Genomic DNA, 23,648 nt, shown 5'->3' with positions numbered 1-23,648 from the left:
TTCTTTGGTTTCCTAGACTACAAATCCTTTGGGTTATGTGGGAAGAACTAAAGAGGGACCTTTGACAGTTCAGATGGAATGGCTAGTCTGAAAATGAGAGCCTCTAGCTGCTTTTCCAAGGTAACTAGTGAAGCTGGGAATGGAGGCAGGAAGGAGCAGGTCTTTGCCCAGTGGCTCCCTCAGAAATTCCATCTACTTCTTCAATTCTTAGTTTGTTGAAGCCTCCTGTGCAAAATCTTGTGACTATTCACAAGACTCCTGCATCAACTAAGCATAGATAAAACCTGGCAGAGCCTTTGGGACGTAGAATTATGCCCACCTGACCCCAGCAGATGTGCATCTCATATGTAAGTAGGAAGATATTTTATACCACCCCTAGCAAATGCGTAGGAAGCACCAGCCACTCTGAGGGCTACGTTCCCTCCTCTGATCATGTGCCTGAGAATAAGGGTGGTCCTGCTGACCTAGGTCTTACACAGAGAACCCAGATACCAGGCAACCTCCCTGCTCAGAAGAGAACCTGCTCTCTGAAAAGCTCAGCATTTGTAGTAGGTCAAACATTTCCATTTTTGGTATTTTTATAGACCTTTACCACATGCTTTTGTTCCGTAGTTGACTGTAAGAGCAAAGACCACCAAGTTTGACATTTTGTTTGGATTTGGGAAGAAATATTATTCACAGTCTCACTCACCTAGCCACCAACATCCAGTATTTGGAATCTAATAAATACTATGCCACTGACCACTAGACATGTAGAAAAATACTTTTTTCTCTTTAATAAGGTATGAACAATAGAAAGGTAGAATTTTAGAATTATAATTACAGAAGTTAAAGTCAACACCATTAGTAAATATGTGTATGGAACACAATGTTCAGAGCCTCACAGAGGAGACAGACTCACGATCCACAGTTTAAGGGCTCGGTGCTGCAAGGGCTGTAATAAAAGGCCCAGGAATAGAGGTGCATGTCTATAACTCTATAACTCAGGAGACAGGAGAATGAGGAGTGCAAGACCACCTTCAACTACATAGTAAGTTCAGGAGCAGCTTTCTCAAAAGCGAGAGAAGGGCCAGGAGGGTTCAGAAGGTGAAGATGCACGCTGCCAGGGCTGACAACCAAGGTAGAATCCTGGGCCCCGCACGGTAGAAAGAGAAAACTGATCTCCACAGTTCCCTCTGCACACACATGATTGTACTGCATGCCCACATACAATAAATACATCTTAAAACTGACAGATGAAAGTAGAAAGGAAACCTTAGTGATGTTTAATGTGAATTATTTAACGAGCAGGATTTCGTCAAGCAGCTGTCTAACAATATTGGGCTGTTATATACAAGACACTGCAGCATGGAGAATGAAGAAACCTGAGGTGAGAAAGACCAGACTTGTCCAGAGCGCACTGAATAGTTCTGTTTCAGCAGAATATAGGGTATGTACTGGACTACAGTAGGAGTTAAGGAGTCCCCCGCCCCATTTTTACATTTCAGTGTGCGTGTGAGAGAGAGTGTGTGTGAGTGTGTGTGTGTGTGTTACAGTAAATGTCAGAAGACAACTTGTGGGAATTGATTCTCTTTCCATCATGTAGAAGATGTGGTCAGGAGCCTGGTATAATTATTCCATTAAGAAGCAGACACGATAACTGAAAGGAAGGAAATAGATAACAAGGAAAAATTGTAGAAATGTGAAAACTCGGAATTTACATGAGCAGAATAAAAGGCTCAGGCCAAGTAGACAGTATATCAGCACTTGGGACATAAAGGTAGGATGATCAGGGATTCAAGATCATCTTTCACTATATAGCAAGTTGGAAGCCAGCATTGCCTATCTCAAAAAAAAAAAAAAAGAGAGAGAGAAAGAAAGAAAGGGATGGGATGCAGTGGTGACACACCTTTAATCCCAGTACTTGGGAGGCAGAGGCAGGTGAATCTACAAAGTGAGTTCGAGGCCAACCTGGTCTACGGACCAAGTTCCAGGGCAGCCAGGGTTACACAGAAAAACCTGTCTCAAAAAGCCAAAACAAAGTGGTATAGAGAGATGTCTCACTGGTTAAGAACACTGGCTCCTCTTCCAGAGGACCCAGACTCAGTTCCTAGCATCCACATGGTGGTTCATAACCATCTTAAATTCGGCTCCAGCGGACCCAGTCTCCTCATTGGTTTCTGGAGCACCAGGCAAATAAATACGTGGTGCACAGATACACATGTGGTGCTCACACATAAAAATCTGAAAGCTGCCCAGGCATGGTGGGACAGAGGCAGAGGCAGGCAGGTCTCTGTGAGTTTGAGGCCAGCTTGGTCTACGAAGACAATTCCAGGACAGTCAGCACAGAGAAACTCTGTCTGAAATACCAAAATGGGAAGGGAAAAAAAAGTCTTAAATCTGGACATGGTGGCAACAAGCCCTTAATCCCACCATTCAGGAAGGCAGAGATAGGTGGACCCTTGAGTTCAAGGCCAGCCTGCTCTACAGAGTAAGTTCCAGGACAGCCAGGGCTATACAGAGAAACCTCCTATCTCGAAATACCAAAAATGAAAAAGAACAGCAAAATGCCCCAAGACTTTGGAAGGAAAGTGTTTTAGTGTTGGACTATTCAGATTTAGGCACAGGTGGGAAATCCAGTGTAGATGTTTAGGAGTCATTTCTTTTTTTATATAATTTACTTTCATGTACATTGCTTTTTTGCTTGCATATGTCTGCGTGACGGTGTTGTATCCCCTGGAACAGACAGTTTTGAGCAGCCATATGTGTGCTAGGAATTGAACTCAGGTCCTCTAGAGCAGCAGCAGCCAGTGCTTTTCACTGCTGAGCCACCTCTCCCGCCCCTAGGAGCCTTCTTTAGAGATGCTTTTTAATGTATGTATGTGCATGTGTCAAGTTGGGATCTTGTGTTACTGGAGTTACAGGCAGTTGTCATTCTGTGAGTGCCGGGACTCAAACCTGGGTCCTCTACAAGAACAGTAAACACTTTTAACTGCTAAACTGTCTCTCTAGCCCCAGTGGTCATTTCCTCAGTGTTTACTAAATATCTAGTGTTCGAGGCAGCTATTGAGGGCAGTAGCAATGAACAAGGCGCATGACAGTCATCCAGTGGACATTAGAGAACGAAAAGTTGGCTCTAGCTCTGAAAAACAGGTTGCATATAGATGAGCAGGAGGGCTGTGGAGGCAGAGGAGGATACTGCCTTCCTCTTTAGTGGGGCAGTGGGTGTGGACAGTAATGATAGTGGAGACCTGAGGAACCCAGCTGGGGTATCTTTGGACTGACGAGAAGATGTGGGAGAAGCTGAATGCGGTAGCCCATGCCTGCGGTCTCAGCACTTGAGAGGTAAAGGAAGGAAGATTGTGTGAGGCTGCCCTGTCTCAATCATTTCTCCCAAAAACAGTGTGGCAGGGAAATAGAAAGGTTGTAATCAGGTTGACATGAGTGGGTATGTGTGGCATTGTTTACTACTAGGAAAACTAAGAGGAAAGGTAGTACCAAAATGAATTCAGGAGCAGAGTGGGGGGCATATGGTGGGAACTTGTTTTTATTGAGCAGGGAGAGGATCCAGTACATTGGAGGGAAATCTTGGATTTGGCAAGAGGAAGTTGACTCTTGGAGAAAGACAAACAGTGAACCTCGGGTCATGGTGCAGACCTGCAATCCCAGAACGTGGGAAACAGGCAGCAGGAGCAGGAGTTAAAGTTCATGCTTGACTACACAATGACTTGGAGTTCTTAATTGACTTGTGACTCAGTGGGCCACCAAGACAATACAATGGTTAATGTGCTTGCTGCCAAGCCTAATGACCTAGCTCAGTCCCCCAGGACCCACATGGTGAAGAGAGAATGAACGCCTTCTGAGAGTTGCCCTCTAAATGCCGCCTGTGCTCTGGCACATGCTTGCCCACACACATGCACGTGTGTGCACATTAAATAGTAAATCCTTAAACAAGCTGAGACCTATGGTGGTGGCGCACCCCTTTAATCCCAGCGCTCCAGAGGCAGGTGGATCTCGAGTTCGATGTCAGCCAGGTCTAGAGCAAGTTCTAGAGCTGCTGGGACTTCACAGAGAAGCCGTCTCAAAAAACCTAAATAAATTCTTAAGTAATAAAAATAGAGGCTGAAAAGCAAGAAAACAAAGCTTTTCTAAGAACCAAGACTTTGGGTCAGGGCTACTCAAATGCTCATAGTTAGAGAAGATAACTGAAGCTCGGTCATGAAAAAGGCCATGACTCTCACATCAGCAGGGCCTACCACCTCACATCACGTGTATTGTTGCCCAGCTTTAAAAATACAGAAAGGGAAGAGAATTATTTAAACTCATCAGGGCATTCCCCCTGCCATGTCCTTATCAGCCTTAGTCTCTCTACTGGGCTGCTTTCCCTAGTGTTGTGGGGTTTCGGACCTGTTTCTTCTGTTAACATGGCACCAACACTCTTCTGCCTCAGCAAGTTACTAGCAAACAATAGAGGCAGTCTCTGAGGTACTTTGGGAGGTACCAGTCAGAAAGAGATTCCATCATTCTAGGAGATTCTCTCAGTCTGAAACTCACTTTTCATCTTTGTTCTGAACTACAAACTCCCAAAGCTGACATAGCTCTGGGAAAAGTTTGCAAATACCAACCACCGGCCCCTACTGACTTTTACGATTGTTTCTTCCCATTCTTGCTGTCACGTGGGTACACACTGAACCTACTACTAAGATTTCAGGTGCTCTGCTAGCTAAACATCCTACCTAGAGCCTTACTGTAAGGCCTTTAAATCTTCCTTGTCAGCTTAACTGGATTTAACACCAATCTAAGAGAGCATGTCCAGAGAGGAGGAACTGAGAAGGGCACCCTTAATGTAGGTGGCACCATCCCATGGGCCCACACTGAATGAAAAAAGAACATGAACGGACTATCCGCTCTAGAGCTGAGAGCAAGCACTTCCCACCAGCACCAAGGTGGGCTGTGTTCCCTGAGTCAGAGCATGTAAAACTTAAGTTACTTCTTGTCACAAGAAAGAACCAGACTCCACCCAGTTCTTGATCTCTACCACACTAAGACTTGCTTTTCCATGAAGCCACACCCACAGATGTTTCTCCATAGTGTGTGTATGTATCTATCTGTCTGTCTGTCTGTCTGTCTGTTCCAGGCTGGCCTCAAACTTCTGAGTCTTCTGCCTCAATCTTCCAGGTCCTGGAATCACAGCCATGTGCTGCCATGCTCTGACTTCTTTTAAACTGTTACAAGTTGTGCTAGGAAGAGGAGGGCAGGGAGAAGTGGAGCTTAGCTGTGAGGTTTTACACATGGATAGTTTCTGTTGCTCTTTCCTCTCCCCTCCAACCCCTCCTTTTCTTTCTCATTTTGTGTACCCTTGGCAAGTGTTCTTAACCACCAAGCTACATGCTCAGCCCACAGTCATTTTTTTCACTGAACAACCCTGGCCTGAGGCCAGATCAGACCTGAATGGGGGCACATCTGTAAGGATAGACAGAGAGGAGCTACCTGCCTGCAGGTGGGCGGTGCTCAGGAAAGGGAGAGTACTTGGTGATTCCTGTGGGCCAACAGCAGTTCTTAGAAAGGACTCATAGGTTGACTTGCAGACTTTGTGCTTGATGGAGCACTGCAGCGGCCTGTTTGGTACTGCTGGGGAGCCTCACCTCAGGGAACAGCGGGTGAGAAGAAGGGGCGGGGCTTTGGACTTGGGCAGATGGGCAGCTTCCACGGCTTTCTCTTTTCTGTCACTGTGACTCTGGGAAAAAAGAGCTAACTTTCAAAATATCCTCTTCCTTTCTATAAAATTATAGCCTGCTCCACAGGCTTGTTGGAGAATGAGGAAGTGAACATTAAGGGGCCAGCACAGGACCATGAACAGCAATGAGAGCATTATACCAGCTCCCAATGTTCCCTGAAACAAAACCCCAACCTTCTGAGGGCCATGGCTGCCTACAGGGAGAGGTCTGCCGACCAGCACTTGCCTCTGCACTCAACTGCAGATTCTTGCCCTATGCTTGACTCTGAAGAACATTCTAGAATTAAACCCCAGTGATCAGCAGAATAGGATCCTGAAGTCATGAGCAATGTCTAAACACAGCGAGGGCTTGGCCTTCCATGAAGGGTTGGTTAGTCTCCACTTCCTTCCCTCCCCCTCCCCAGTGTGAGCACCCTACTCTGACCCTTCCAAGACTCATATTTGATGCTTTTAAACTTTTTTTCTTTATTTAGACAGAAAAGACCAACTCTTTAAAAGTAAAACTCAATAAATAAGTGTAGAGAACTGTCAGAAATGGACTCCCCCTTCTCGCCCTTTACCACCCCACCCCCACCCCACACTCTTTTCCTTAAGACCTCTTCCTAAAGAAAATGATCAGGTAATAAACCCCTCTAGCCCTCCCCACACCCTTCCTCCCGGATACCCAATTACCCCCAAAGCAAAGGGAGAAATCAAGAGAGAGAAAAAATCCAAGGGCAACATTGTCTAATCTCCCAGAAAGAGAGATGGCAGCGTCTGGCTGGGTGGGCTGGTAATGCCCTGGTGGTCATGGTATTTACATGGAGGGGCCAGCAGAGACTGTAAACATCATTAGGAATCCAAGGGAAGGTCTTTTCCTCATGAAAGGAGGGTCTCTGTGACTGGCAGCGAGGCAGCCCTCAGGGCTCCCCCACACCCTCCTTGGAGGGGGCCCTTGGGGGAGGCAGTGAGCTTTAGGGCTGGGAGCCCAGGATTTGGAGACATCCTACTTCTAGCTGAGGGTGGAGGGAATGTGAGCCAGCTTCTGAGAAGCCCCTGCTGTGTGGAAGAGGCTGGGCTGAGGGTGCTTGGGAGAGAGGACATGCTGCTGCCCTCTGGGGCCTGCACAGCTACTTCAGGCCCACTGAGGGGAGGCAAGTGCGAACAGTGGGTGCGGAGGCCCATCTTGGGAACCTTAGCAGAAGGCAGAGACCCCTGAACCTTCAAGCCTATTCCTTGCTTCCTCACAAAGGCCAAAAGGGCACTGGGGAAGAAATAGGCTCTTGGAGCCAGGGAAGCAAAGCCGTGGCCCTTCAGAGAGGCAAGGTGGTAGGAGTGAGCCAGGTCCTGGGCCCGAGGGGCCATGAAGCAGCTTTTGCCCCAGAGTCCAATCAAGACCCAAGGCAGATGTGCAGAGAAGGCCGGGGCCAATCATGGGAAGAGGGTATGAAGTGCCCCTTCCTCTGTTATCTCCAGACCTGTGAAGGAAGGAAATATGGGTGAAGCACAGGGAAGAGGGCTAGTACAGGTCACGGGTTCCGGGAAAGTGGGGGTGGCAGGGAGTGATGGCACCTATGGTGTGGCTACCTGAGAAAGGCAGGCCATCCAAAAGGCCTGTCCCAACAGACCCATCTGCTCATCTCCCCATCCCTCCAGTTATGAGGGCATCGAGCAGGGGAAGATGACTGGGGAAGGTGGGGTGGAACAATATAGAAAATGAAGCTATTAGAAAGAAACAAGTCAAAAATTGACTCAAAGGTAGAGTCAGCTAGATAGGAGAGAGGCAAAGAGATGAGACAAACAGGCAGGCAGAGATAACTCGAGGGGAAGGAAAAAGGGGGGAATGGACAAGACAAACACCTGGAGAGAGGGGGCCATCTGCAGAGGCTGGGGTGACCCAGCGGGGGCTTAGGGATGGAGTCTCGTGGGGTAACACCACTCCCAGCCCTTGAGTAGTGTTCTCATTCCTTTTTGGAAAGGAACAAAGGACGCAGGAGAAAATGCACAGAACACAGACTGCTGTTGACCAAGCACATCCCGCGAGCTTCCCCCGGCCCTGAGCCTGTGCTGGGGGCCGCGTCCCTCCTCAGCCCCTCCCCAGGTAACAAACAATTGGCTCCAAAGACAACACGCTCGTTCCATGCAACTTACAGGGGCCCGGAGCAGGGGTCCGGGGTGGGGGCTTCAGCCGACAATGGACACGGACCCTGGGCTGGGGCCCCCCAGGGTGGGGGGAGTTAAGCAGCCAGGATTGGGGGGGAAAGGGGAGAAACAGAAATGTGGGTATTGTTCTTGGGTTGTGAATTTTCAAGGTTTGGTCCAAAGGAGATTAAACAAATCATAGGTAGGCGGGGCTCACAGGTGGGTGCCCCAAGCTTGGATGGCAGCCTACACTGGGCTGGGGGCCTACTCAGTACAATTCCCAGGCAGGGGCAACTCCACTTCCTCCACTAAGCCAAGCCAGGCCCACTCCCATCTGCATTTGTGTGCTCTTGCCCTAGGGTCCACTGCCCTGGGAAAATCACCTGCAGTTCAGGGCAATGGGAATTGGTGTGTCTCCACTTCTCGGGAGATGAGGTTTCAAAATCAAGAGGCTCTAGGACCCTCCAGTTCTCTAAACCAGCCACCTGGCCCCCAAAACCTACTGCACTAATTTCATCCAACCCAAAGGAAAACCAGAAAGAGAAAGACACAGACACATGGACGCTGACCAGACAAACAAGACCAGATATTGTGGGAGACTCTAGGAGCAGACACAGGCACAGACACTTGGCTCTCTGGATGTGTGTGTGTGCGTGTGTGTGCGCGTGTATGTATGTATGTGTGTGTGTGTGTGTGTGTGTGTGTGTGTACTCAATAGCACACATGTGGGCAGGAGACACAACCGACTGAACAGTAGCTGGGGGAGTGGCCCTGATCTCAATTTCTCATGGCCAGCACCAGAGTGTGGCAATAATGGAAGAAGGGTAGACGATTCACTTAAGGGGTCTGGCTACAGTGGGTGGAGCCTGGAGTTGAGATCACAGGGCAGGAGCAGCACCCACCTGAAGCCCTTAGTAGGGCCTGTTTGCATCCTTAGGCCGCTTTAGCTGGACTTTGAGGCGCTTCATGCCAATCTGGAAACCGTTCATAGCCTGGATGGCAGCCTGAGCACTGGCCGGATTGTCGAAACTCACAAAGCCTGAGGTGAGAAGGGCGTAAGCCCAGCCCAGCCCTACATCGCTGACCTGCCATAGGATCGGGGCTTGTTTGGTTTCCCAGTAGCACCCTACTTCTTCTGAGCATCTCTAATACCTAGAAACCTGCCTGGCACATAGTAGGCATTCAGAAATAGTTTGTTGAGGATAGATTTAATGAGTGAATCCAGTCCAGCCATTCACACAAACTAGGATGTGTTTCCCAATGTTCTTTGAAGGGTGACCCCTTCCTCATCCTGAGAGCTCTCAGATCCTTGCTTTTTGAAAACCCTATAAATGGCTTTGAAGCAAGAGCATACTATAGCAGGCTTCCAAAGACAAGAAGGCAACTGAACCTGCTGAATCTTTTTAAAATCTACTATCCCTGCACTTCATGAAATGGAGATGGCTGTGTGTGTGTGTGTGTGTGTGTGTGTGTGTGTGTGTGTGTGTTTTATGATAGAACCTAGGACCTCATGCCGCTAAATGTACTCCCAAGGCTGGTTCATAAGGAGGAAGATGAAGCTGTGACTTTTCTACAAGAAGAGGTGGGCTTGGGTAGCAACTATATGGGATAGCAGGTGTGTCCGAAATGATTCTTTTGTGGCTGTATACTCAGGCTTTCAAATACTGAGTTCATTGAGACCCTAAAATGCCTTCAAATGTGACAAACTTTGTTCTAAGTTAGAGTTCAAACAAAAATGTCCATACCCTGTCTTTTGGGTTATCATATTCTTACCAAAACATTTGCTTTGATTGGTGGCCCGGTCAACAAAGACTTTGGCTGAGATGACATGACCAAAAGGGACAAACATCTGGAGGATCTCTGAGTCCGTGAACTCCTGGGGCAGGTGGTAGATGAAGATGTTGCAGCCATCAGGGCCTGGGTGGCAGCAGAGACAGAAGGGATAGCTCAGAGACTGGGAAGAGTAGACTGGAGCGGCAGAGGTGTGGGGAGAAGCAGCTGGTGAGAGCAGCCACCGTCCTGGTCCCTAGCAGTGTGGGCTAGGGCTCCCCATTCCTTCCATCCTCACACACAGGGCCAAAGAGCCCTCGGGAGTACCCGAGCCCACAACATGGGTGTTCTTATCCCTGCAGATGCACGGCTATCGGGACCCTGCCCCAGGCTGGCACCTTCCCGCTGCTGTTGCTGCTGCTGCTGCTGCTGCTGTTGCTGAGGTGGTGGCGGTGGCTGCTGGGTGACCAGGGCTGGAGGCTGCGGGAATGCAGGTGCAACCAGGCTGTAGGCTGCAGGGTAGGCTGCTGGGGTGGTGAAGACAGAGAAAGCTCATGGGGTTCGCCTGACTCCTTACAACCTTGTCTCCCTTCCCCAGCCCAAACGGGTGGAATCTACAGGCTGAGGGGTTGTCAGGGAAGGTGCTTCCTCAGACAAAGTCCTGGGTGTGCTGTCCCCAAACATCCATTCTCACAGGACAGCACAGCTTGTCAGGAAAGCCTGAGGGTGTGGTTGGCAGAGAGCTTAGGAGTGCAGACATATAGTTTCTGTCTGTTTTCCTCATGCCAGCCCTCCCACCAGGGCAAGGCCTGGGCAGAGCACCCTTACCTGTGTAGTGTTGCATTCCTGCATAGGCCTGCTGGAGAGGGTCCACGGGGGCCGTGGGGCTCTGGGCTGCAGAGAGCATCACAAGCCATGAGTGGGTCTGGGACACAATGGGAACCCCACCAGCATTCCTCTCGGCAGACAAAGCCTCATCTGGGGGGTGGAGGGTGAGATGAGAAGGGGAGATGCAAATGGCAGTAAGAAAGGGGAGAGGCCAGCATTGGGTAGACAAGCCTGTGACTGACTTGCTGCTCTGGTCATGTTGCTTCTCCTCTCTAAGCCTCAGCTACCCTAGCCAAGAACCCAAAGAATGCTGGGCACAGTAGCTCATGTCTTTAATCCCGGTACTCAGGAGGCAGGGGCAGGCAGATCTTTGTGAGCTCAAGGCCAACCTAGTCTGTATAGTGAGTTCTGGGACAACCAGGGCCTCACAGAGAGACCCTGTCTCAAAAAACACTTAAGAAAAAAAAAAAAAAGAAAGTAAGAAAGAAAAAAAAAAAAAAAAGAATCCAAGGAGCATTTCTGTCCAGGAAGAGAGCAAGAAAAAGCACCTTAAAGCCTTGAGTTTGGAGAGGGAAGGTGTGTCAATGGCTGCCAGCAATGGGAGTGGTGGCCTGGATGGCTGATGGAGCAAGGTGGGCAGGCAGAGAGCCCCACCTGGGTAAGGGTGAACCCCGTTGGGATACAGAGCATCAGGGGCAGGCTGCCCTGTGGGCTGGGTGGGCACCGGGCTGTAGCCGTTGACGCCCAAGGCAGCAGGTATGGCAGAGACAGGCGTGGCAGCAATGGCAGGAGGGGTGCTGGTTCCTAGGAAGGAGAAAAGTGACAGCGACAGAGCAGAGAGGCAGGCACACAGAAGCGGAGAACCAGTTGGCAAATCTGAGGGTCAGAGTTGAGCAAGCAGGCAATTCTCTAACCCCTGAGCACCTCCTGGACCCCATGGTTTTCCCTGCCACCATGCTGGGTGTGTTCCTGGCCCCACCTGCCCAGCACAGGCCTTACCTGAGGACGGAGTGATGGGGGTGGCGATGAGGCCATTGGCGTTGATGGCAGTCATGTGCTGCATCTGTACGGCAGCCATGGTGGCCATAGGGCTGAGGTAGGCACTGTGAGCGGCCACCAGGGCTGCCTGCTGCTGCATCAGCTGTGGGGTGGGAGAGAGCAGGGCCTGGCTCCCAGCACTGAGGTTCCTCTACCTCCTACCACCTGCCTCGGTGTTTGGAGGGGGGCCAGGAGGGACATGGAAATGAGCAAAATCTAGCACTGGTAGGGGGGAGGGGGCATGCTTACGGCCTGGGTGTAGGCGCTGTAGGCTCCAAACTGGAGGGCGATAGGGCTGAACATGCCTAGCTGGGCTGCCACCTGCTGCATCCGGCGGAGACCTCGCTCCTTCTCTGTGTCAGCAAACTTTACCACCAGGCTGGATGAAGCACCCTGGGTATGGGCCCCACATGTCACAGGAAAAGCCAGCATCTGCTCCCTGGGGGCCTCACCTGGCCTCAGGCCTCCTTGGGAGCACAGCCATCACAGTGCCCAATTCAACTGGGGAATCATAATCCCACCATCTCCCTGCACTAGGATAGGTAAAAGACTAAATAGAATGGAGAAATATGAACTTAGATGCTCAAAAAATGGACAGGCTTGTGGGAATGAAAAGTTCAGCGTTGAGAGCCTTCTGTGCTGACAATCCACAGTGGATTAGCTGCAGGGAATGTTAATCTGACAGCTGCTCCATCTCCCTGCCCTGATTCTGGCCCCACACCCCAGATCTTACCGAGTGCTCAGTGGGTGCCACTTCACATTTTAATGCTAGCCTGAGCCAAATCAAATCCAAACAACATTTGCAAGGGTTGTTGCAGAGTCCTAGACTCTCAGAGGTGAAGGGGTCCAAGAGCCAGCTGGTTCAGTTCTCTGTCTGATGCTGTCTCTTCCTGCTCAATGGCTGCCTGCCTCTGCTAGAGAACCCTGAGTTGTGCGAGGCCCCCATCTTCAGTAAGCTTCCAGGCAGAAACTCCAGCTCACATTCAGTTGACACATACTAACATTCAGGCACAGCAGTGTCGACATGTGCTGAGCAGGTGGGGCCTCTAACAAGGGTCTGGAAACCCCAGGAGGTGAGGTGGGGAGGGTGGTAGGGTAGAGAAGAGATGGGAGATGAGAGAGGGCTGAGGAATGGAGGAGGTTGGGATTCAGACCTGGGACCAAAGGCTGAGGTGCCTAGTTAACATATCAAAGCAGACCTGGGCTCTAGGTTCTCCCAGTGCCCCTCAGTTCCTACCTGAACTCTCCAGCCCAGGGGCTGGGCTTCCTCTCCCCAGAGGCTCTTCACTATATAATCCAGACATTCTCCCCCCTCACCCAGCACTCTTTCTTTCCTCCTCCTCCTCCTCCCTGTCTCCCTGTATACATGGTGGCTTTCCTGGCCTTGGTCTTTGGGATGGGTGAACCCACCCAAGAGCTGACCCGATAAACCTGCCTTTATACTTTAATTTGACTTGAATTTGGCTCATTTCATCAGTGGAGAACACCAGTCAGAGAGTAAGGGAATTTAAACTGAAGGTGAGGATTAGATATGGGGATGTGGTATTTGTTGGGATCAGTAAGCAGGCACTTCTACGGCCAGCCCCAAGGGGCCTGACAAACAGGTTGTATTTGACACATTGATTCTTATGCAAAATCTTAAATTAGAAGTCCTGTCCTGAGTGGAATTTTGCTCTGTGCCAAGGCCTGGCAAGTGGGCCAGTGGGAGAGAGACAAGGCGGGTACTGGGGCTCACCGGCAGGGTCCGGCTGCTGTGAAGGGTGTTGATGGCTGCCTGGGCCTCAGCATGAGTCTGGAACTTCACAAAGGCACAGCCTAGAGTGAGTGGTTGGGATGGAGGACAAGAGGAGTTGAGTGCCTACCATGAGGGCACCCTATGGGGTCCTGTGGGAGAAGGGAGAAGAGGGAGGTCTACCTTTGCTGGTACCGTCTGGCCCCCGGAGCACAGTGCACTCGTCTATAGTCCCAAATGGTTCAAACATCTTCCGGACGTCCTCATCTGTCTGCTGCTTTCCTAGCATCCCCACAAAGAGCTTCCGGTCTTCTAGGGGGTAGGGCATGGGGGGAGGAATGCTCAGGGCCTCCTGACCACTCCCCCAGCCCTTCACCTTCACTTGTCCCTGTTGCTCCCCCATCCTGGCGAACAACAGCTCTAGGTTCAGTAACATGCAGTACTCAGCTCTGAAGGTCTTGAACTTGACTTTTTGGTTTTGTCTTCTCTACAAATGGACCAAATCTGCCCTCCTACCACCACTCTCACCCACTCCTTAACCCCAACCTTAGCGGATAATTCTTCAGAATTACCAGACTTCCTTTCTCAGGAAGGCTGCCTGCCCTTTAGATCCCTCAAGCCCTGGGCCTGGGAGTAGGAGAAAAGGGGCTAAATCCAAAGCTGTAGAACCTACCTCCTCGACTCTCGCTGTCGGCTGGCTTGACCTGGATCGGCCTGTTCATCTATAGGAGAGAAAAAAGGAAGCTGCCAGGACCTCCTTGGAATGTCAGGAGCCCTCCCCAGCTGAGATGGCCAGAGACTAAAGGGAGCAAAGTTGCCTCAGCACTCTAAGTTAATGGGAAGGAAAGGGTAGGGCCAGTCTTGTCTAGAATTCAGACCCGAAGAGATTAGAGATATTGGGAAGAGGGGATGTGTTAGAAGATGTTCTGGGCTCCGGATAGCCTCACTGCGTGGGCCATCTTAGGTAAGAAAGGCCTGCTCATAGGACCCAGGTCTTGAGCCAGAGCTCAATCAGAGCTGCCTCTATTCTCAAAGTAGAAGCAAACAGAGGCTATCCCATGGAGAACCCTCAAGGAAGGCCGAGGGAGATCCCACAGAGGCCCAGAATTCCTTCTGACCACTGGAGGTGTATCTGCCTCTTTTTCTGCTCCCCTACACCCCTTGACCCCAGGGGGAAGGCACTCGGGCAGCACAAAGGGAGCAGATGCCCAGTCTCCTTGGCAACGGGAGAATGCGCACCATGGCAACCGCCCACAGCCTGATTTATCCGTCCCGTCGCCCTGGCGACTGTGGTGACGTCATCACTTCTGCTTTTCCACACACCCAGAGAAGGACTAGAAGAGGGGGTAGGGGGTGGGAACAGAATATGCTGGGGCTAGGGGATTGGGTGGGGGCTGGGAGGTGGGGGAGGGGCCCAGGAAAGCTTCCTGGTTCTGGAGGGCCCTATGCAGAGTGAGCCCTGCTGGGGCCATACTGTTAGTTCTGCTTTCCGCCTCCAGAACCAATCCTTGGTATCTGAAGAGCTGAGAAAGCTGAAGGAGAGGAGGCTATCCCTACTCCTTTGCAATCCTCCCTGGCTGCAAGTCCTCCAGAGCTCTACCCTCTGCCTGACACCCACAGTATCACCCTTTGTTCAGTGGGTAGAGAAAGTCCTACTTCTGTTCTGTGTGTCCTGTTTGGTGAGTGGACTTGGGAAATGCTGCCACTGGTTGATTTCCTTCACCAAGAAGGCAAGCAAGTAGTAACTGGAAAGTGGAGGCAGCATTCAGTGTTCGGCCTCTGAATTTCCCTTGCTATTGAGACTTGAGTGCTGGGTACCCCCACTCATGTGATGGTGGGGCAGTCTTAATTCCAGAGACCGAAAGCATAAGTGTGGCATTCATTTACATGCTAAGAGTGAGGCTGGGCTTAAAGGTACTTAAGGAAAGTCACATAGGTGAGAGGAGACCTAGGTCTAAGGCTCCCTGCCTCTCACTAGCAGTGGCCTCTAGGCTTCAACTTTTTCATCCATAGAACAAGAGGCTAGATCAGGAAATCTGCACCTAGGTGCTTCTCAGCTCTCATGGGCTAGGGTTTGGAGACTTTGAGTGACATCAGTTAAGATGGAGAAATACAGCCCCTTGCTGTTCACAGCCTTGGATCAAAACTAAGACTCATCTCCAGTGATATTCCTGCCCCAGCCTTCCTACCATCAAATCTCTGGATCTGTGAGCAGCTGGTTGGGGGTGGGAGGGTCATAGTCACCTAAATCCTCCTGCTGATCTGCCCCCAGCTCTAACTTCTATCAATCTGGGATTATCCCATCCGGAGATTCAATCTGCTAAAGTGTGTGTGTGTGTGTGTGTGTGTGTGTGTGTGAGAGAGAGAGAGAGAGAGAGAGAGAGAGAGAGAGAGAGAGAGTATGCCTGTGGAGGTCTGTGTGCTAGAAACTTATGGTCATTTACCTCCTCCTCTGTAATGTAGCCAAAATAGGAAATTCCCTCCCAGGCACCACAGCAGGCTGTCACATCCACCCGTCAAGAGGTACAGTCATTCGGAACCAGGGCCACAGAATGGGGCACTCTTAGATTGGCACTTTGCCTTTCCCAACAGGTCTCTGGAAAGTTGCTGTTCTCTTGGAGACTGGGAAAGAAATAATGTGGTGCCCTCCCTGCACAGGCTTCCAGCCCAAAATAACATATCAGTAAATACCCACAGCTGACGTGCATTCTCACAGAGACACAGCGCGGATCACAGCATGGACCTTGTGGACAGAACACCCCCAGTCTCCTCACAGAGGGCTCCTCAGTGCTCCCAGTGACTTTCTAGTCCTCCCTTCCTGGCCTGGCACTTCCTGTGGGAAGCTCAGCTCTGTTAGCTTTCCTGAACACACCTACCCCTTCCCCTGAGTCCAGCTGTGCTGTGTTTACCTGGCAACCAGGCAGGCGCCTCTTCCCTAGCTACCACCGGCCAAGTGATAAGGTCTCCCAGGGGCCTCCCAAAGAGGAAGGGGCTATTTCTACTCCAGCCAGGGATCCTGATCTGCTTTCCCTAACAGGGACACCGTTCAGGTCCATCCCTCTCATCACCATCCCATCTCCAAAAGCTCATTCTCTCACAAAATCTGATTCTCTTGAGGGTGCAGGTCTGGGGCCCTGGCACGCCTGTCTCCACAGGGTCCCTGGAGTCCCAGAGTCTACCCTCCCTGCCTCAAGCTGGTGGGAAAGTCCACATCTTAAGAGTGGGAGTCTGATCCAGAACAGATGGGGACGAGGAAGCCAGGCAGCAGAGGATCCCCACAACTGACTTCCAAGAAGCCACACCCTGCTCAGAATAGATCCAGGGACCTAGGGCAGGACCGCCCTGGGGACTCTAACTGGAGAGAAGAGGAAATGGGGCTCAACAGATACAGGCCAGCCTGAAACATCATCTCAGTGTGGTAGTACCTTCTAGACTGGGGGGGGATAAAGAGGGGAAAGCAAGAAGCAGGCTAAACTAGACCTCACAGGAGGGCTTGGAGCTTAGATAGTAGCAAAAGCTTACTGACAGAACTGTGTATCAGCTGACAGCCTGTATACACACAGAGAACATACACACACACACACACACACACACACACGCACACACACACACACACACACACACACACACACACACTCAAAGCAAATGGCAGGATAAAGCACTTGATAGGGTACAAAGGCAGAGTTTGGTTACAGGTGTCTGTTCCTCTGACTGACCTGAATCAGCTTCCTCAACCCCTAACTATGGGATCCTCCCTGGAAGAATGGAACCCCTCATTTCCCATTAGAAACTCTGGATTCTGTCAGCTGTGGCAAAGGCCATCGTGGGAACTTCGTGTCACCTGAGAGAACCATTCTTGGCAGGGAGTGCTCCCTCCTCCTCTGCCCAGCCCACTATATGTGTGTGTGTATTTTTTCCCCTACCCCAAGGACAGACTTTTATCTGAGCTTACAGGCAGCTAGAGGGGACAGATGCAGAGGAGATGTCCCTAGCTGGCACTGTGCTTTTGGGGCTCCTGCCCACCCCACACTTTCTTTAACTCAAGTCCCTACCCAGGCCTTTTTTGGACCCCTTCCCTGACTCTCCAGTTCCTGTCGGGTCTGTGAAATGAGCAACAGAAAATCCACAGCAATGGAGGTAAAAATCTGATTTGCGAGGGCCCTTCAGAGAGAAAAAGGAAATTTGGGCCTCAGCAGCTTGCATGATCTGGCCTGTTAGCAGCTCACATACATGTGTACAAGAGCACATGCTCACCCTAGACCCCAGTGCCAGCTCATATCCATGTACCCCACCTCCACTCTGAGCAATGGCTCTTCCTGTTGGTTGGGATGAGATGGTTGGGGAGGGCTGGAGGGGACCTCCGGAGGGTCTGAAGTTGGGGGCTGTATAAGCAGTTGTTTCCTATATCCCCACTCCATCTGTTACATCTGTTTCCTCTCAGGAGGATGATGGTCAGTACCATTCTCTGTCCCACATGGGAAGGCATAGAAGACAGATGTCTCCAGCCCCCAGACAGTGCTGGACAGTTTGCTGTGGGCACTGTGGATTCAGGACGGGCTTCCTGGGAGGCACATTCTGAGAGAAAACAAGCAGATAGATGGCCAAAGGGACCAGGAGGCTTCTTGATGCCTGCTGTCAGGTCCCAGCCCAGGCTTGTACAAACTTGCCTCAGAGGAAGAAACGTGATCTTGCAGGAGAGAAGCCACCTCTGTGACCTCCCTGGGCACACTTGGTAGGGTCAAGCCTGATCTTCCATGATGGTGTCAACTCTGCCCTTACCCACTGTCCCCAAACTCATGTCCACCCCAGGCCCTGTGTCTCTGTTTTAGAGTGCTTCCTGGGAGTCAGGAGGGAGCCTGTGTGATGTCAGAAACCAGCACAGAGCAACAGTCCAGCAGGCCCAGCCAGCTGCCTGTTCTCAGGGCAGCAACACCCCTCCCCACCTCACAGCCATCCAGCCTGCCTCTTCCAGCACCACAAAAGAGTACATGGGTGCTCTTGATCCCTCTGACACAGGTGGCCAGTCTACCTGCCTCCCATGCAGCTAAGTCCTCCCTGTAGCGTGGCCTGGGAACAGACTGGGGGAGGGGAGCTGCATGAGCCCCTCAGAAAAGGCCACTTTTAATTCACTAATCATTCCTTTTCCACACATCTACAGAAGGAAAGAAAGGGATGCTAGAAGGACTTCCTTGGTGATGAAGAGGTGGAAAACAGCTCAGTGTCCTAGGAGAGTGGTGGACACCCCCCCCCCGGCCAGGCATAGGCACCCCAAAGGCTCTCCCCCCTCATACACACCCAACCCAGCAGAGCACAGAACTCACCCCTGGGAGAGTCTTCTGTTCGTGCAGGGCGCTCTGGGCCTTCAGGGCTGAATCTCGGGCACAGTATGTCAGGAAGGCACATCCTGAGGAGACACACGCAGAGAGGCAGGGTTAGGGTGAGTCCTCAACTTCCCCTTCCTGAGGGGCTTCCCAGGAGACTGAGCACAGGGAATTGATATCTTTCCCCCTTATTGATGTCTTCTGCCTGTTGGGTTGGGGAGGGAGGCATGCCAGAGATATAGTATAAGAAATTATACCCTAGTTCCAGGGCAGAGACCTGGAGGTGAGAAGGATGTGGAGAGCATTTGATTTGTTGAGAAATGGGATGGAGCCAAGAAGAGCTGTGGTCTCCAAACAGACAGGGCAATGTGGTATTCTCAATCTCTCTCTCTCTCTCTCTCTGCTTTTCTCCTTTCCCCTTCGCTTTCTCCTCCCTCCATCTTGGCCATCAACACCCTCTCTTCCATTTTCTCTACTTCTCAGACTCAACCAGATGCAGGTGTGGAGAGTGCACAGAGAAGGAAGAGGAAGAGCAGCAGGAAGTGCTTTTTCCTTGGTCCAGATAGCAGGGAGGTAGTGTGGCCTCAAGTGCTTGGAGCTCTCTCAGTGCTGATCCCACCCAGCCCTGTTTAGCAGCACACTCCTTGAGAGCCCTCAGGAGCATCTTCCTAGTAACTTTCTAAGTCCTGCAAACCGTGTCTGTGCCCTGCTCCTCTGCTCCCTCACTTTAGTCTTGCATTGCCCTGGCTTGGCTGTATCCACTCTTTCTAGGTTGAACAGTTGGCCATCCATCCCCACATTATCTGGGGCTACTCACATTGTCAATCTTGATCCTCTCTCTCTCCTAAAACTTGTCCTTTTCACCCTTCTGGAGTTCATCCCATGCCACCAACATCCTCCTCCATCTCTCATGCAGAGTTTTCCTTAGTTTTTCACCCTGCAGTTTCTGTCACTCAACTGAGTTCTCATTCAGCTCCTCCATCCAGTCCCCAGACCCTGAACTGTTTCCAAATCAGCCCTTTCCAGTCACTCCATCCCTCCAGCTTACTCCATCCCTCCTGCCTCCCAGGTCATTCAGTGCCTCCTCTCCAGCCTGGCCTGACCCCTCACCCTTGTGCAGCCCGGTGTACTTGTCCTTGATGACAGTCAGCTCGAAGATACGACCAAACTGCTCGAAGATGGGCTTCAGGTCCTTTTCCTCCAGATGCCTCGGGATCTGCCCCACAAACAGCTTGATGGCATCCGGCTCCTTCATTGGGGCGGCCCAGGAGGAGGGGCCAGGGGGAGCAGGGAGAGGCCCAAAGACAAGGGAAGCTGCCCAACCAGGAGACAGGTGGAAGGGCCCAGGGGCCCAGCAGGGCCGGCTTTCCCTTTGGCCCCCAACCACACTGCCGAGCAGAGGAGAGCTCTTCACACAAAGGAGGCCTGGGGAGTTGAGGGCTAGGGGTCAGGGGTCTAGGCAGACACTGTCAGGCCACCAGGGGGCATAGCCCAAACAAACGATCTCCCTCCCAGAGATCTGGCTAATATCCCAGGATGGGGGTCAGGGCGGCCAAGCCCTGGGGCGTTTAGGTGGTAGCGGGAGCTTGCGGGTCGGGAGCAAAGGCACAAATGCCAAAGGAGATGGGGAAAGAGTCAGAGGAGGGCGATCGGAAGGAGGCTGAGGGGCTAGGGGCCTGATATGGTTGCCAGCAGCGTCATGAGGGGTCCCTGTTCCTGACGTGGGGCAGGTGACTCTCGTTGGCTTCCTAGGGAGGACACCTCTCTTGTGGCTGATCCTTCTGCTGGGTCCGAAGATCGCTGGTGCCAAATGCTTGATCTCTGATGGCGGCAGGGCTCCGGGGGTCCCTTCTGCCCTGCCCCCTTCAGGTTCTCCCTCGACCCCCCCCCTCCCACCCCCACCCTGGATGGTTCCCCGGCTTGGGCTGCTGCCGGCTACTCCCGATACTAGGGCTGCCTGCTTTCCCGGTCACCTGGGTCCCCGGAGCTCTGCTCTCCGGCCGCGCTCTCCTCAACAAAAACCTCCCCCCTCCACACCCCCCTCCACACTCCCACCTCCTTTCCCCTGACATCGGTGATGTCAGTCTCAGGGGTGGAGTACAAATTCTCTACTCTGGAGAGAGACGCACAACCCTGGCAAGAGCCACGCCCTCTTTCTATCTCTATCCTCCCTGACTCCCTTTCAGCCCCAGAAGAGCAGCTGGTCTTGATAACAGCCCTTCCCCCATCTTACTCCCCAATCAGGACTTGGGCAAGACTGGAGAATTTATAGAGGAGCCCTAAGGTGGGGTCCATTGTTCCGGGGGCTGGAGCTGTCCCCGGTGCTGGAAAGGAAGCAAAGACACAGGAGATGGAAGCTGGGGGTGGGGAGGAGAGGTGAGCCTGACGTTTGGGGATCCTGAGAATGAGGACCCAAGGAAGGAAACAAGGAAGAAACAAGAGAGAGCAGGCAGGCGGGTTGAGGGGTAGGGAGATGGGTGTAGGTGAGGAAGGAAGTGGTCACAGGGTTTTGGGGGGCAGGGAGAGCAAAAGTAAGGCAGAGAAGAAAATGCAAAGGAGTGTGAAGAAGGAGAGAGCCAGTGGTGCTGAGTGAGGACTGCACACTTCCAGAAAAGGAAGCAGGGGAAGCTGTAGCAGCCTGACATTTTCAGACACCCCCTTTTTTCTCTCTGGGAGGTTTGTGTGTATGAGTGTACCACGGGCAGGAGGCGCCAGCTGGTGACAGCTCTCACTTGAACAATCCTTGAAGATCAAGACTCAGCATTCTACTGTTCACAGTGTCTAGGGTGGCATCTTGCTCATACATAGTAGGTGCTCAACAAACACTTCATGCAAAGAACCCATCACGTGAAGAATTCCAAGAATTCCTTCTGTGGAAACAAGCACATCTGCCAGGCTCCCCTTGAGGGCAGAGTACCCTGTTGCTCCTTCTTTTGCTTCCTTCAATTAGGTTCCTTGGGAGGAACTCAGAGTCAGATGAGAGAGAGAGAGAGAGAGAGAAAAAAAAAGAAAAGAACATTTAGGGACTATCATCCCCCCCAAACAATTATATTTCTAAGCCTGATCCTATGTTCCACGGTGTAGAGGAAGGTTGGCCTCTGTGCTGGCGCACCACACCTGCTCGGCACAGGGCGCATCTGTTGGCATCAGCTCTCATGGTAGCTCATCCGTGCTCTTGGCCCCTCTGTAGAACACCCCGCTTTCCCATTATTCCCTTCTTCCACTCAGAGTGGAGCTGTTGATCTAGAGTGGTGTCTCTGAGACTCCCGGATGCATCCCGGAGGCCTTCATTCCTGAGTTATCACAGCAGAGCAGGTTTCTCTCCTGGAGCTGAAATAACTGCCTCTTCCTAGGGACTGTTCCAAATGTGTTAGGCTTTGTTAAATACAGCACCCTACATGGTATGAAGAAACCAAGACACGGTGGTTAAATAACTGGCCCGCTGAGATTCCAGCCTGGGCAGTGCGGGTTCTGAGTTCAGGTGCTGAACTCCCACTTCCAGCTTTCCTTGTGAAAATGGAGTGGTGTGAACCCGGCCTCCTTTCCTCTGCACTCACTGAAGTGCTGGTAAGACTCAGTGCTTCCTTCCACAGCCTCTTTCCCGGTGCCCGCCTTCACCTTCCTTACTCTGGGTTTCTGTGGCCTGAAAGAACATTCTGTCAGGTATGTGTATTTGACTGAAGTTTGTGTATAGACTTGATTACACTTCATCATACAGATGCCCAGGTCCTCCCAACAGGGTTGCCCTAAAATGGGTGGAGAGGGTGAGGTAACAGGGGACTTCTTGACAAGTGGCCAGGAGATGCCACGGCACTGCCAGGGGACCAGGAAATGGAAAGCTGTAATTCTCCACAGTAACTTTCCATTCACCTTCCCCACCCCCGATTCTCCTTTCTTGCCTTCCAATCTGATGTCGACATTTATGGAGACGATAAACAGATCACGCCCTGTGAACATGGGGACCCCACGGATGGACCCACTGATCTCATTACCCTGTGTCTTCTCAGCAGACCTGCCCTTGCTTCTCGTTCAGGCTTGGGCATAATCACATTAATTGAAATATTAAACATCTACAAAGATGAATTTCAATGAACCCTCCTCGCTCCTCCTCCCAGGCAGTAGCTTCGGACAACAAAGAATCTTCAGTCCTTTGCTTAGTTCCCAGGCAGTTCAGTCAGTCAGAGAGAGGGTAGAGGGAGAGTCTCCTAGCTGATTGGCTGTGGGCACATCTCTGAAGTTCTTTCAGCCTGAGGTAAAGGAAGCCCTGTGACTCTGGAGCCCATCACCAGGAACTTCTCTCTGAGGAGATGAAGCTTCTGGCCTGAATTACCCCAGGAGATTTTCTCTGCCCACCAGCCATGAGTGCATGGCTTTCCTGCTCCTGTTCAGCCCAAGCCGAGCCGCCATGTATTAAAAGACTACTGACTTTAGGGTGCTGAAGAGATAGCACAGCAGTTAAAAACCACTGGCTGCGGGCTGGAGAGATGGCTCAGAAGTTAAGAGCACTGTCTGCTCTTCCAAAGGTCCTGAGTTCAATTCCCAGCAACCACATGGTGGCTCACAACCATCTGTAGTAAGATCCGATGCCCTCTGCTGTCCTGAGGCACACTTGCAGGCAGAACACTGAATAAATAATAAATAAATCTTAAAAAAATAAAATATTTAAAAAAAAAAACCACTGGCTGCTCTTTCTGAGGACCCAGGTTTAACTTCCCAGCATGTATGTCATGTGTAACTCCAGGTCCAGGCAATCTGATGTCCTCTTCTGGCCTTCATAGCAATGTATGCACATGGTGCATAACCTACATGCAGGCAAAACCCCATATACCTAAGAAAATAAATCTTTTTCTTTTTCTTTTTCTTTTTTTTTTTTAATGGGGCAAGAGTAGTGGCACATGCCTTTAATCCCTGCTCTTGAAAGGCAGAGGCAGGTGGATTTCTGTGAATTCCAGGTTGCTCTGTTCTACAAAGCAAGTGCCATGACAGCCAGAGCTACTCAGAGAGGCCCTATCTTAACAACAACCCCCCCCCAAGGCTACTGATTTTAAATTGTCATTATTATCAACACCATTATTTTATTGTGGGGGGGATGGGTGTGCCATGGCTTGCACGTAGAGCTCAG

The 23,648-nt window shown here is 51.3% G+C and overlaps 1 protein-coding gene across 10 annotated transcripts; it reads right to left on the bottom strand.

Annotated features, from left to right (window-relative positions):
* Positions 1-6,156: 6,156 nt before the first annotated feature.
* On the bottom strand, positions 6,157-20,572 carry Celf3 (CUGBP Elav-like family member 3). Of its 10 annotated transcripts, none has more exons than XM_060393152.1 (14): positions 20,500-20,572; positions 19,637-19,742; positions 18,527-18,609; positions 13,879-13,927; positions 13,389-13,517; positions 13,209-13,288; positions 11,723-11,866; positions 11,435-11,576; positions 11,090-11,239; positions 10,436-10,585; positions 10,006-10,134; positions 9,611-9,754; positions 8,740-8,922; positions 6,157-7,173 (listed from the first exon to the last, which is right to left on the bottom strand). In XM_060393152.1, exons 4-13 carry the CDS (start codon positions 13,925-13,927, stop codon positions 8,771-8,773), a joined length of 1,269 nt encoding a protein of 422 aa, XP_060249135.1. In that variant the 5' UTR covers positions 18,527-18,609; positions 19,637-19,742; positions 20,500-20,572; the 3' UTR covers positions 6,157-7,173; positions 8,740-8,770. The 10 variants fall into 10 exon arrangements, with proteins under 10 accessions (XP_060249135.1, XP_060249129.1, XP_060249130.1 ...); XM_060393146.1 differs by having other exon boundaries at positions 19,637-19,951; positions 20,500-20,565; XM_060393147.1 differs by lacking the exon at positions 20,500-20,572 and having other exon boundaries at positions 13,389-13,514; positions 19,637-20,429.
* Between the last annotated feature and the right edge of the window lie 3,076 nt (positions 20,573-23,648).

The sequence above is a fragment of the Meriones unguiculatus genome, chromosome 10 (genome assembly GCF_030254825.1).
Source record: "Meriones unguiculatus strain TT.TT164.6M chromosome 10, Bangor_MerUng_6.1, whole genome shotgun sequence".
NCBI classification, from domain to species: Eukaryota; Metazoa; Chordata; class Mammalia; order Rodentia; family Muridae; genus Meriones; species Meriones unguiculatus.
This window is presented reverse-complemented; position numbering and strand designations above follow the sequence as displayed.

Bases quoted from the DNA above. Each gene is read 5' to 3' on its own strand.
- Celf3 (XM_060393146.1), bottom strand. From the start codon at position 19,781: ATGAAGGAGCCGGATGCCATCAAGCTGTTTGTGGGGCAGATCCCGAGG. The intron at 11,577-11,722 runs GTAAGCATGCCC...CCCACCCCACAG, and splicing joins ACAGCGCCTACACCCAGGCC to CTGATGCAGCAGCAGGCAGC. The intron at 8,923-9,610 runs GTAAGAATATGA...ATCCTATGGCAG, and splicing joins CAATCAAAGCAAATGTTTTG to GTCAGCGATGTAGGGCTGGG.